The sequence below is a fragment of the Oncorhynchus nerka genome, linkage group LG27 (genome assembly GCF_034236695.1).
Source record: "Oncorhynchus nerka isolate Pitt River linkage group LG27, Oner_Uvic_2.0, whole genome shotgun sequence".
Taxonomy (NCBI): Eukaryota; Metazoa; Chordata; class Actinopteri; order Salmoniformes; family Salmonidae; genus Oncorhynchus; species Oncorhynchus nerka.
In genome coordinates this window covers 98,220,926-98,235,854 of record NC_088422.1, presented here as the reverse complement: position 1 = coordinate 98,235,854, position 14,929 = coordinate 98,220,926, and the positions used below count along the sequence as shown (strand labels likewise).

General features: G+C 41.8%; 1 protein-coding gene across 2 annotated transcripts in view; it reads left to right on the top strand.

Moving 5' to 3' along the window:
• Positions 1–16: 16 nt before the first annotated feature.
• The window catches only part of LOC135565408 (fibronectin type III and SPRY domain-containing protein 2), a 47,841-nt gene continuing 32,928 nt past the window's right edge, over positions 17–14,929 (top strand). Inside the window, exons 1-5 of one of the 2 annotated variants that reach the window (XM_065012417.1) lie at positions 17–391; positions 900–1,489; positions 1,884–1,986; positions 3,772–3,867; positions 14,351–14,584. In XM_065012417.1, coding sequence (XP_064868489.1) covers positions 1,260–1,489; positions 1,884–1,986; positions 3,772–3,867; positions 14,351–14,584 — 663 coding nt within the window. In that variant the 5' untranslated portion in view covers positions 17–391; positions 900–1,259. Of the gene's footprint in view, positions 392–871; positions 1,490–1,883; positions 1,987–3,771; positions 3,868–14,350; positions 14,585–14,929 lie in introns of both variants that reach the window. The other variant, XM_065012416.1, reaches the window with a different exon arrangement.

Sequence of the window (14,929 nt, the reverse complement as noted above, 5' to 3'; positions counted from 1 at the left end):
GTGGCGTTCTCTTTACCTTCAACTTTGACCTTTCCGTCACATGCTCAGGGGGAATTCCACAGCCAATTTCATTCGCTACAATGTATCAGGGATTTATGGCAAGAGATTTGAATATTTAATACAATGTGTCACCTTCAAGAAAATAATGACCACATTCACAATCAAATACTATTGGATTAAATACAATATTATCACTCTTATTAGGCGACTAAAGGCAGGTTTTGGCACTATGTCAAAATACCCATGCTGACACTTGATCTGTGTGCATAACAGTTGGGGTTCCTGCTATATTTGTCACAAACTGCTTCCTTGGTTAGCCTGTCAAAAACACTGTCAATGGTCGCCCTGAATCGACGTTGCTGGGGGAGTTATTGAATAATTTCTCACCAAGGTAAACTTAACCAGTGTTTTTGAATTATTAGTAACTAGGCTATAATAACTGATATGTCTAGTCATAATTATAGCAAATAAATATGAAACTCCAGCATAGTTTAAATGTTGTGTTGAGTTTATGTGTGCAGCCTGATCCATGTTTTGACAGAGGTCCAGGATGTTAGATAAGCAAACCCTCCTTTAACTGGCATCACTGTGTACTGTTCTTTCTGAACAAGTGTTTTTCTAAACATTTAAGACTATGAATCATACTTGTTTTGATTGCAAATAATGAACTCTTTGCATGGCTTCCATAAGAAAACTAATTGAATATTTATACTTATTTTTAAAGTTACATAAAGCATATAAATTTACACAAGTGAATGACTGGTTGGTTAATGGTGGGTGAATAGAACATCAAAATATTTGACAATACCTACTTCCTTTGTGGAAAAATGTTAATCTGACATGTTTTATTTGATTACCCTGTCCACCACAGTATCTCCACCACAGTACCTCCACCACAGTATCTCCACCACAGTACCTCCACCACAGTATCTCCACCACAGTATCTCCACCACAGTACCTCCACCACAGTATCTCCACCACAGTACCTCCACCACAGTATCTCCACCACAGTACCTCCACCACAGTACCTCCACCACAGTATCTCCACCACAGTATCTCCACCACAGTATCTCCACCACAGTATCTCCACCACAGTACCTCCACCACAGTACCTCCACCACAGTACCTCCACCACAATACCTCCACCACAATATCTCCACCACAGTATCTCCACCACAGTACCTCCACCACAGTACCTCCACCACAGTACCTCCACCACAGTATCTCCACCACAGTACCTCCACCCTCCTCCTCCCATCATGGACCTGTATGAGGTCTTCACAGGAAGCAGGCTGGATGTCATCACTGAGGAGGTGCTGAGTGGAGACGAGGAGCGTGGGGAGGAGCACCAGGAGGAGGTGAAGGAGGAGGAGGTGAACAGGGATCTCCCTACCAAAGAGGCCTTCATAGTGGTGTCAGAGAGAACAGAGACTAGAGAGTTGTCCTCTACTTTCCAGCGTTTCTCCACGGATACCAGTGACTCTCTAAGGTCCGTAATACAACACCTGCTTTATTGGTCCATTTGCACAGATATTCTTTTTTTGGTTTGTTGCTGTCACAGTACCCAACCTGATACACAACACAAACATCCCAGGCTGACAGGGGTACTTAGGGGTAAAGTGCCTTGCTCAAGGGAACAACTGTAGTAGGTAGTGTACAGGATCCTCCGGCTTCCGGCTCACTCCCTGAAGATTCCCCTTGCTGGCAGGGGTTCAGGGGTTCGAACCGGCAAACCTCTGGTTACTGGCCCACCTCTCAAACCTCAAGGCTACTGCCACCAAGGCTGCCCCCTGGTGTCTAATGCACTATGTATATAATCTTTGCATGACATGATGCACGCATCAATCATTTAATAATGGATACAATAAAGTGATCATCATCAGGTTTGAGGCGTATGTCCCGTCTTCAGATGAGGAGGGAACTCCATCACCTGACAGCTCTGTGGACGGACACGATGACGTGTTTGAGGAGCACAAGGAGTCGGAGGTAAGGGGAGGGTGTGTGTTGTGTCAGAGGAAGGGGAGGGTGTGTGTTGTGTCAGAGGAAGGGGAGGGTGTGTGTTGTGTCGGAGGTAAGGGGAGGGTGTGTGTTGTGTCGGAGGAAGGGGAAGGTGTGTGTTGTGAAGGGGAAGGTGTGTGTTGTGTCGGAGGTAGGGGGAGGGTGTGTGTGTTGTGAAGGGGAGGGTGTGTGTTGTGTCGGAGGAAGGGGAAGGTGTGTGTTGTGAAGGGGAGGGTGTGTGTTGTGTCGGAGGTAAGGGGAAGGTGTGTGTTGTGAAGGGGAGGGTGTGTGTTGTGTCGGAGGTAAGGGGGGTGTGTGTTGTGTCGGAGGAAGGGGAGGGTGTGTGTTGTGTCGGAGGTAGGGGAGGGTGTGTGTTGTGTCGGAGGTAAGGGGAAGGTGTGTGTTGTGTCGGAGGTAAGGGGAAGGTGTGTGTTGTGTCGGAGGAAGGGGAGGGTGTGTGTTGTGTCGGAGGTAGGGGAGGGTGTGTGTTGTGTCGGAGGAAGGGGAGGGTGTGTGTTGTGTCGGAGGTAAGGGGAGGGTGTGTGTTGTGTCAGAGGAAGGGGAGGGTGTGTGTTGTGTCGGAGGAAGGGGAAGGTGTGTGTTGTGAAGGGGAAGGTGTGTGTTGTGTCGGAGGTAGGGGAGGGTGTGTGTTGTGTCGGAGGTAAGGGGAGGGTGTGTGTTGTGTCGGAGGTAAGGGGAGGGTGTGTGTTGTGTCGGAGGTAAGGGGAGGGTGTGTGTTGAGTCGGAGGAAGGGGAGGGTGTGTGTTGTGTCGGAGGTAGGGGAGGGTGTGTGTTGAGTTGGAGGTAGGGGAGGTGTGTGTGTTGTGTCGGAGGAAGGGGAGGGTTTGTGTTGTGTCGGAGGTAAGGGGAGGGTGTGTGTTGTGTCAGAGGAAGGGGAGGGTGTGTGTTGTGTCGGAGGAAGGGGAAGGTGTGTGTTGTGAAGGGGAAGGGGAGTGTGTGTGTTGTGTCGGAGGTAGGGGAGGGTGTGTGTTGAGTTGGAGGTAGGGGAGGGTGTGTGTTGTGTCGGAGGAAGGGGAGGGTGTGTGTTGTGTCGGAGTTAGGGGAAGGTGTGTGTTGTGTCGGAGGTAAGGGGAAGGTGTGTGTTGAGTCGGAGGAAGGGGAGGGTGTGTGTTGTGTCGGAGGAAGGGGAGGGTGTGTGTTGTGTCGGAGGAAGGGGAGGGTGTGTGTTGTGTCGGAGGTAGGGGAGGGTGTGTGTTGTGTCGGAGGAAGGGGAGGGTGTGTGTGTTGAGTCGGAGGAAGGGTGGGGTGTGTGTGTTGAGTCGGAGGAAAGGTGGGGTGTGTGTGTTGTGTCGGAGGTAGGGGAGGGTGTGTGTGTTGAGTCGGAGGAAGGGTGGGGTGTGTGTGTTGAGTCGGAGGAAGGGTGGGGTGTGTGTGTTGTGTCGGAGGTAGGGGAAGGTGTGTGTTGAGGAAGGGGAGGGTGTGTGTTTTGAGTCGGAGGAAGAGTGGGGTGTGTGTTGAGTCGGAGGAAGGGTGGGGTGTGTGTGTTGAGTCAGAGGTAGGATGGGGTGTGTGTGTTGAGTCGGAGGTAGGGGAAGGTGTGTGTTGTGTCGGAGGAAGGGGGGTAGTGTGTTGTGTCGGAGGAAGGGGGGTAGTGTGTTGAGTCAGAGAAAGGGGAAGGTGTATGTGTTAATTCCATGTGAATATACCCTTGATCTAGCCTGAGTGCCAGTCTGTGTGTGCTCTCCTGACAACTTCTACAGGCAGATTTGCACTCTGACCCTCTGTAAGAGTTCATTTCTGCTGTGCCTTCAGGACAAGGTGAATAACATCAGGACTAAGCTGGAGGAGAAGGTGGTGGAGATGGAGAACTTTGCAGGACATCTAGAAGAGATCTTCCTCACTGTGGAGGTACAACAACCACTATTACTGACACAACGACTACTATTACTGACACAACCACTATTACTGACACAACAACCACTATTACTGACACAACAACCACTATTACTGACACAACCACTACTATTACTGACACAACAACTACTATTACTGACACAACCACTATTACTGACACAACCACTACTATTACTGACACAACAACTACTATTACTGACACAACCACTATTACTGACACAACCACTATTACTGACACAACCACTATTACTGACACAACCACTATTACTGACACAACCACTATTACTGACACAACAACCACTATTACTGACACAACAACCACTATTACTGACACAACAACCACTATTACTGACACAACCACTATTACTGACACAACAACCACTATTACTGACACAACCACTATTACTGACACAACAACCACTATTACTGACACAACCACTATTACTGACAACCATTATTACTGACACAACAACCACTATTACTGACACAACCACTATTACTGACACAACAACCACTATTACTGACACAACCACTATTACTGACACAACCACTATTACTGACAACCATTATTACTGACACAACAACCACTATTACTGACACAACCACTATTACTGACACAACCACCACTATTACTGACACAACCACTATTACTGACACAACAACCACTATTACTGACACAACAACCACTATTACTGACACAACCATTATTACTGACACAACAACCACTATTACTGACACAACCACTATTACTGACACAACCACTATTACTGACACAACCACTACTATTACTGACACAACAACTACTATTACTGACACAACCACTATTACTGACACAACCACTATTACTGACACAACCACTATTACTGACACAACCACTATTACTGACACGACCACTATTACTGACACAACAACCACTATTACTGACACAACAACCACTATTACTGACACAACAACCACTATTACTGACACAACCACTATTACTGACACAACAACCACTATTACTGACACAACAACCACTATTACTGACACAACCACTATTACTGACACAACAACCACTATTACTGACACAACCACTATTACTGACACAACAACCACTATTACTGACACAACCACTATTACTGACAACCGTTATTACTGACACAACAACCACTATTACTGACACAACCACTATTACTGACACAACCACCACTATTACTGACACAACCACTATTACTGACACAACAACCACTATTACTGACACAACAACCACTATTACTGACACAACAACCACTATTACTGACAACCATTATTACTGACACAACAACCACTATTACTGACAACCATTATTACTGACACAACAACCACTATTACTGACACACAACCACTATTACTGACACAACAACCACTACTACTGACACAACAACCATTATTACTGACACAACAACCACTATTACTGACACAACAACCACTATTACTGACACAACAACTACTATTACTGACACAACCATTATTACTGACACAACCACTATTACTGACACGACAACCACTATTACTGACACAACAACTACTATTACTGACACAACAACCACTATTACTGACACAACAACCACTATTACTGACAGAACAACCACTATTACTGACACAACCACTATTACTGACACAACAACCACTATTACTGACACAACAACCACTATTACTGACACAACAACCACTATTACTGACAACCATTATTACTGACACAACAACCACTATTACTGACAACCATTATTACTGACACAACAACCACTATTACTGACACCACAACCACTATTACTGACACAACAACCACTACTACTGACACAACAACCATTATTACTGACACAACAACCACTATTACTGACACAACAACCACTATTACTGACACAACAACTACTATTACTGACACAACCATTATTACTGACACAACCACTATTACTGACACGACAACCACTATTACTGACACAACAACTACTATTACTGACACAACAACCACTATTACTGACACAACAACCACTATTACTGACAGAACAACCACTATTACTGACACAACCACTATTACTGACACAACAACCACTATTACTGACACAACAACCACTATTACTGACACAACAACCACTATTACTGACACAACCACTATTACTGACACAACCACTATTACTGACAACCATTATTACTGACACAACAACCACTATTACTGACACAACCACTATTACTGACACAACAACCACTACTACTGACACAACCACTATTACTGACACAACAACCACTATTACTGACACAACCACTATTACTGACAACCATTATTACTGACACAACAACCATTATTACTGACACAACAACCACTATTACTGACACAACAACCACTATTACTGACACAACCACTATTACTGACACAACCACTATTACTGACAACCATTATTACTGACACAACAACCACTATTACTGACACAGCAACCACTATTACTGACACAACAACCACTACTACTGACACAACCACTATCACTGACACAACCACTATTACTGACACAACCACTATTACTGACACAACAACCACTATTACTGACACAACAACCACTATTACTGACAACAACCACTATTACTGACACAACCATTGTTACTGACACGACAACCACTGTTACTGACACAACCATTATTACTGACACAACAACCACTATTACTGACACAACAACCACTATTACTGACACAACAACCATTATTACTGACACGACAACCACTGTTACTGACACAACAACCACTATTACTGACACAACAACCATTATTACTGACACAACAACCACTATTACTGACACGACAACCACTATTACTGACACAACAACCACTATTACTGACACAACAACCACTACTACTGACACAACCACTATCACTGACACAACCACTACTACTGACACAACAGCCACTATTACTGACACAACCACTATTACTGACACAACCACTATTACTGACACAACAGCCACTATTACTGACACAACCACTATTACTGACACAACCACTATCACTGACACAACTACTATTACTGACACAACAACCATTATTACTGACACAACCATTATTACTGACACAACAACCACTATTACTGACAGCCACTATTACTGACACAACAACCATTATTACTGACACACAACCACTATTACTGACAGAACAACCATTATTACTGACACAACCACTATTACTGACAACAACCACTATTACTGACACAACCATTATCACTGACACAACCACTATTACTGACACAACAACCACTATTACTGACACAACCACTATTACTGACACAACAACCACTATTACTGACACAACAACCACTATTACTGACACGACAACCACTATTACTGACACAACAACCACTATTACTGACACAACAACCACTACTACTGACACAACCAACACTGACACAACCACTACTACTGACACAACAGCCACTATTACTGACACAACCATTATTACTGACACAACAACCACTATTACTGACACAACCATTATTACTGACACAGCAACCACTATTACTGACAACCATTATTACTGACACAACCACTATTACTGACACAACAGCCACTATTACTGACACAACCACTATTACTGACACAACCACTATCACTGACACAACTACTATTACTGACACAACAACCATTATTACTGACACAACCATTATTACTGACACAACAACCACTATTACTGACACAGCCACTATTACTGACACAACAACCATTATTACTGACACGACAACCACTATTACTGGCAGAACAACCATTATTACTGACACAACTACTATTACTGACACAACAACCACTATTACTGACACAACAACCACTATTACTGACACAACAACCACTATTACTGACACAACCATTATTACTGACACAACAACCACTATTACTGACACAACCATTATTACTGACACAACAACCATTATTACTGACACAACAACCACCATTATTACTGACACAACAACCATTATTACTGACACAACCACTATTACTGACACAACAACCACTATTACTGACACAACCATTATTACTGACACAACAACCATTATTACTGACACAACAACCATTATTACTGACACAACAACCACTATTACTGACACAACAACCACTATTACTGACACAACAACCACTATTACTGACACAACAACCACTATTACTGACACAACCACTATTACTGACACAACCACTATTACTGACACAACAACCACTATTACTGACACAACAACCACTATTACTGACACAACAACCACTACTACTGACACAACCACTATCACTGACACAACCACTACTACTGACACAACAGCCACTATTACTGACACAACCACTATTACTGACACAACCACTATTACTGACACAACAGCCACTATTACTGACACAACCACTATTACTGACACAACCACTATCACTGACACAACTACTATTACTGACACAACAACCATTATTACTGACACAACCATTATTACTGACACAACAACCACTATTACTGACACAGCCACTATTACTGACACAACAACCATTATTACTGACACGACAACCACTATTACTGGCAGAACAACCATTATTACTGACACAACTACTATTACTGACACAACAACCACTATTACTGACACAACCACTATCACTGACACAACCACTATTACTGACACAACAACCACTATTACTGACACAACCACTATTACTGACACGACAACCACTATTACTGACACAACAACCACTATTACTGACACAACAACCACTATTACTGACACGACAACCACTATTACTGACACAACAACCACTATTACTGACACAACAACCACTACTACTGACACAACCACTATCACTGACACAACCACTACTACTGACACAACAGCCACTATTACTGACACAACCATTATTACTGACACAACAACCACTATTACTGACACAACCATTATTACTGACACAGCAACCACTATTACTGACAACCATTATTACTGACACAACCACTATTACTGACACAACAGCCACTATTACTGACACAACCACTATTACTGACACAACCACTATCACTGACACAACTACTATTACTGACACAACAACCATTATTACTGACACAACCATTATTACTGACACAACAACCACTATTACTGACACAGCCACTATTACTGACACAACAACCATTATTACTGACACGACAACCACTATTACTGGCAGAACAACCATTATTACTGACACAACTACTATTACTGACACAACAACCACTATTACTGACACAAGCATTATTACTGACACAACAACCACTATTACTGACACAACCATTATTACTGACACAACAACCATTATTACTGACACAACCATTATTACTGACACAACCATTATTACTGACACAACAACCATTATTACTGACACAACAACTACTATTACTGACACAACAACCACTATTACTGACACAACCATTATTACTGACACAACAACCATTATTACTGACACAACAACCATTATTACTGACACAACAACCACTATTACTGACACAACAACCACTATTACTGACACAACAACCACTATTACTGACACAACAACCACTATTACTGACACAACCACTATTACTGACACAACCACTATTACTGACACAACAACCACTATTACTGACACAACAACCACTATTACTGACACAACCACTATTACTGACACAACCATTATTACTGACACAACAACCACTATTACTGACACAACCATTATTACTGACACAGCAACCACTATTACTGACAACCATTATTACTGACACAACCACTATTACTGACACAACCACTATTACTGACACAACAACCACTATTACTGACACAACCATTATTACTGACACAACAACCACTACTACTGACACAACCATTATTACTGACACAACAACCACTATTACTGACACAACAACCACTATTACTGACACAACCACTATTACTGACACAACCACTATTACTGACACAACCACTATTACTGACAACCATTATTACTGACACAACAACCACTATTACTGACACAGCAACCACTATTACTGACACAACAACCACTACTACTGACACAACCACTATCACTGACACAACCACTATTACTGACACAACTACTATTACTGACACAACAACCACTATTACTGACACAACAACCACTATTACTGACACAACAACCACTATTACTGACACAACCATTGTTACTGACACGACAACCACTGTTACTGACACAACCATTATTACTGACACAACAACCACTATTACTGACACAACAACCACTATTACTGACACAACAACCATTATTACTGACACGACAACCACTGTTACTGACACAACAACCACTATTACTGACACAACAACCATTATTACTGACACAACGACTACTATTACTGACACAACCACTATCACTGACACAACCACTATTACTGACACAACAACCACTACTACTGACACAACCACTATCACTGACACAACCACTATTACTGACACAACAACCACTATTACTGACACAACCACTATTACTGACACGACAACCACTATTATTACTGACACAACAACCACTATTACTGACACGACAACCACTATTACTGACACAACAACCACTATTACTGACACAACAACCACTACTACTGACACAACCACTATCACTGACACAACCACTACTACTGACACAACAGCCACTATTACTGACACAACCACTATTACTGACACAACCACTATTACTGACACAACAGCCACTATTACTGACACAACCACTATTACTGACACAACCACTATCACTGACACAACTACTATTACTGACACAACAACCATTATTACTGACACAACCATTATTACTGACACAACAACCACTATTACTGACACAGCCACTATTACTGACACAACAACCATTATTACTGACACGACAACCACTATTACTGGCAGAACAACCATTATTACTGACACAACTACTATTACTGACACAACAACCACTATTACTGACACAAGCATTATTACTGACACAACAACCACTATTACTGACACAACCATTATTACTGACACAACAACCATTATTACTGACACAACCATTATTACTGACACAACCATTATTACTGACACAACAACCATTATTACTGACACAACAACCATTATTACTGACACAACAACTACTATTACTGACACAACAACCACTATTACTGACACAACCATTATTACTGACACAACAACCATTATTACTGACACAACAACCATTATTACTGACACAACAACCACTATTACTGACACAACAACCACTATTACTGACACAACAACCACTATTACTGACACAACCATTATTACTGACACAACCACTATTACTGACACAACCACTATTACTGACACAACAACCACTATTACTGACACAACAACCACTATTACTGACACAACCAGTATTACTGACACAACCATTATTACTGACACAACAACCACTATTACTGACACAACCATTATTACTGACACAACAACCACTATTACTGACACAACCATTATTACTGACACAGCAACCACTATTACTGACAACCATTATTACTGACACAACCACTATTACTGACACAACCACTATTACTGACACAACAACCACTATTACTGACACAACCATTATTACTGACACAACAACCACTACTACTGACACAACCATTATTACTGACACAACAACCACTATTACTGACACAACAACCACTATTACTGACACAACCACTATTACTGACACAACCACTATTACTGACACAACCACTATTACTGACAACCATTATTACTGACACAACAACCACTATTACTGACACAGCAACCACTATTACTGACACAACAACCACTACTACTGACACAACCACTATCACTGACACAACCACTATTACTGACACAACTACTATTACTGACACAACAACCACTATTACTGACACAACAACCACTATTACTGACACAACAACCACTATTACTGACACAACCATTGTTACTGACACGACAACCACTGTTACTGACACAACCATTATTACTGACACAACAACCACTATTACTGACACAACAACCACTATTACTGACACAACAACCACTATTACTGACACAACAACCATTATTACTGACACGACAACCACTGTTACTGACACAACAACCACTATTACTGACACAACAACCATTATTACTGACACAACGACTACTATTACTGACACAACCACTATCACTGACACAACCACTATTACTGACACAACAACCACTACTACTGACACAACCACTATCACTGACACAACCACTATTACTGACACAACAACCACTATTACTGACACAACCACTATTACTGACACGACAACCACTATTACTGACACAACAACCACTATTACTGACACGACAACCACTATTACTGACACAACAACCACTATTACTGACACAACAACCACTACTACTGACACAACCACTATCACTGACACAACCACTACTACTGACACAACAGCCACTATTACTGACACAACCACTATTACTGACACAACCACTATTACTGACACAACAGCCACTATTACTGACACAACCACTATTACTGACACAACCACTATCACTGACACAACTACTATTACTGACACAACAACCATTATTACTGACACAACCATTATTACTGACACAACAACCACTATTACTGACACAGCCACTATTACTGACACAACAACCATTATTACTGACACGACAACCACTATTACTGGCAGAACAACCATTATTACTGACACAACTACTATTACTGACACAACAACCACTATTACTGACACAAGCATGACACAACAACCACTATTACTGACACAACCTGACACAACAACCACTATTACTGACACAACCATTATTACTGACACAACAACCATTATTACTGACAACAACCATTATTACTGACACAACAACCATTATTACTGACACAACAACCTATTATTACTGACACAACAACTACTATTACTGACACAACAACCACTATTACTGACACAACAACACAACCATTATTACTGACACAACAACCATTATTACTGACACAACAACCATTATTACTGACACAACAACCACTATTACTGACACAACAACCACTACTACTGACACAACAACCACTATTACTGACACAACAACCACTATTACTGACACAACAACCACTATTACTGACACAACCATTATTACTGACACAACCACTATTACTGACACAACCACTATTACTGACACAACAACCACTATTACTGACACAACAACCACTATTACTGACACAACCAGTATTACTGACACAACCATTATTACTGACACAACAACCACTATTACTGACACAACCATTATTACTGACACAACAACCACTATTACTGACACAACCATTATTACTGACACAGCAACCACTATTACTGACAACCATTATTACTGACACAACCACTATTACTGACACAACCACTATTACTGACACAACAACCACTATTACTGACACAACCATTATTACTGACACAACAACCACTATTACTGACACAACAACCATTACTGACACAACAACCACTATTACTGGCAGAACAACCATTATTACTGACACAACAACCACTATTACTGGCAGAACAACCACTATTACTGACACAACAACCACTATTACTGGCAGAACAACCACTATTACTGACACAACAACCATTACTGACACAACAACCACTATTACTGACACAACCACTATTACTGACACAACAACCACTATTACTGACACAACCACTATTACTGACACAACAACCACTATCACTGTCACAACCACTATTACTGACACAACAACCACTATTACTGACACAACAACCACTATTACTGACACAACAACCACTATCACTGACACAACCACTATTACTGACACAACAACCACTATTACTGACACAACCACTATTACTGACACAACAACCACTATTACTGACACGACAACCACTATTACAACAACCACTATTACTGACACAACAACCACTATTACTGACACAACAACCACTATTACTGACACAACAACCACTATCACTGACACAACCACTATTACTGACACAACAACCACTATTACTGACACAACCACTATTACTGACACAACAACCACTATTACTGACACGACAACCACTATTACAACAACCACTATTACTGACACAACAACCACTATTACTGACACAACAACCACTATTACTGACACAACAACCACTATTACAACAACCACTATTACTGACACAACCACTATCACTGACACAACAACCACTATTACTGACACAACAACCACTATTACTGACACAACAACCACTATTACAACAACCACTATTACTGACACAACAACCACTATTACTGACACAACCATTGTTACTGACACAACAACCACTATTACTGACACAACAACCACTGTTACTGACACGACAACCACTATCACTGACACGACAACCACAGTACACACATAACAAAGACACATCCAGGGGTTTTCAACCATGGATCTGTGAGCCAACCCCGTTTGGGAGCCCCTGATCATCGCTTGATGAAGCGTTTCATGTCTTTCAGGAGAATTTTGGTCGTCAGGAGCAACACCTGGAGCAGCACTGCAACGATGTTCTACAGACGTTGTCCCATCGTTACGACGAGCGCGCCGCTGCGCTGGGGGAGGAGAAGAAGAGGAAGTTGGAGGCCTTGTACACTCAGCTGCTGGGCTGCGGACGCACCCTGGACGCATCCAAGGACCTGATTGAGACCGCCCAGGAACTGTACCGCACCGAGGACAAACGACTCTTTCTACAGGTCTGTTGTAGTGGGTCGGTCGTCACAATGACTTATTCAAGATTAAATCATTGAATTGCTAATTTAGCTTCATAACTTTAAATAACTTTGAAACGTTTAAAAGTTTACGATAACTTTGTTTTGCTCGGAGTTGTGTTTTTTGTTTGTCACACCATTCTGGATAAACCCGAGACACTGTCGGGAGTGAAAAGCCCAGGAGGCCGTTCCTGAGATACTACAACGACGATCGTACCACGTTAAAATGTGCTTCGGTCACTTGTTTAGCCAATTCTAACATTCAATTGAACAGTAACTGAATGCCTCAATGCCTGTCTGCCTGCGTTATATAGCAAGCCACGGCAACGT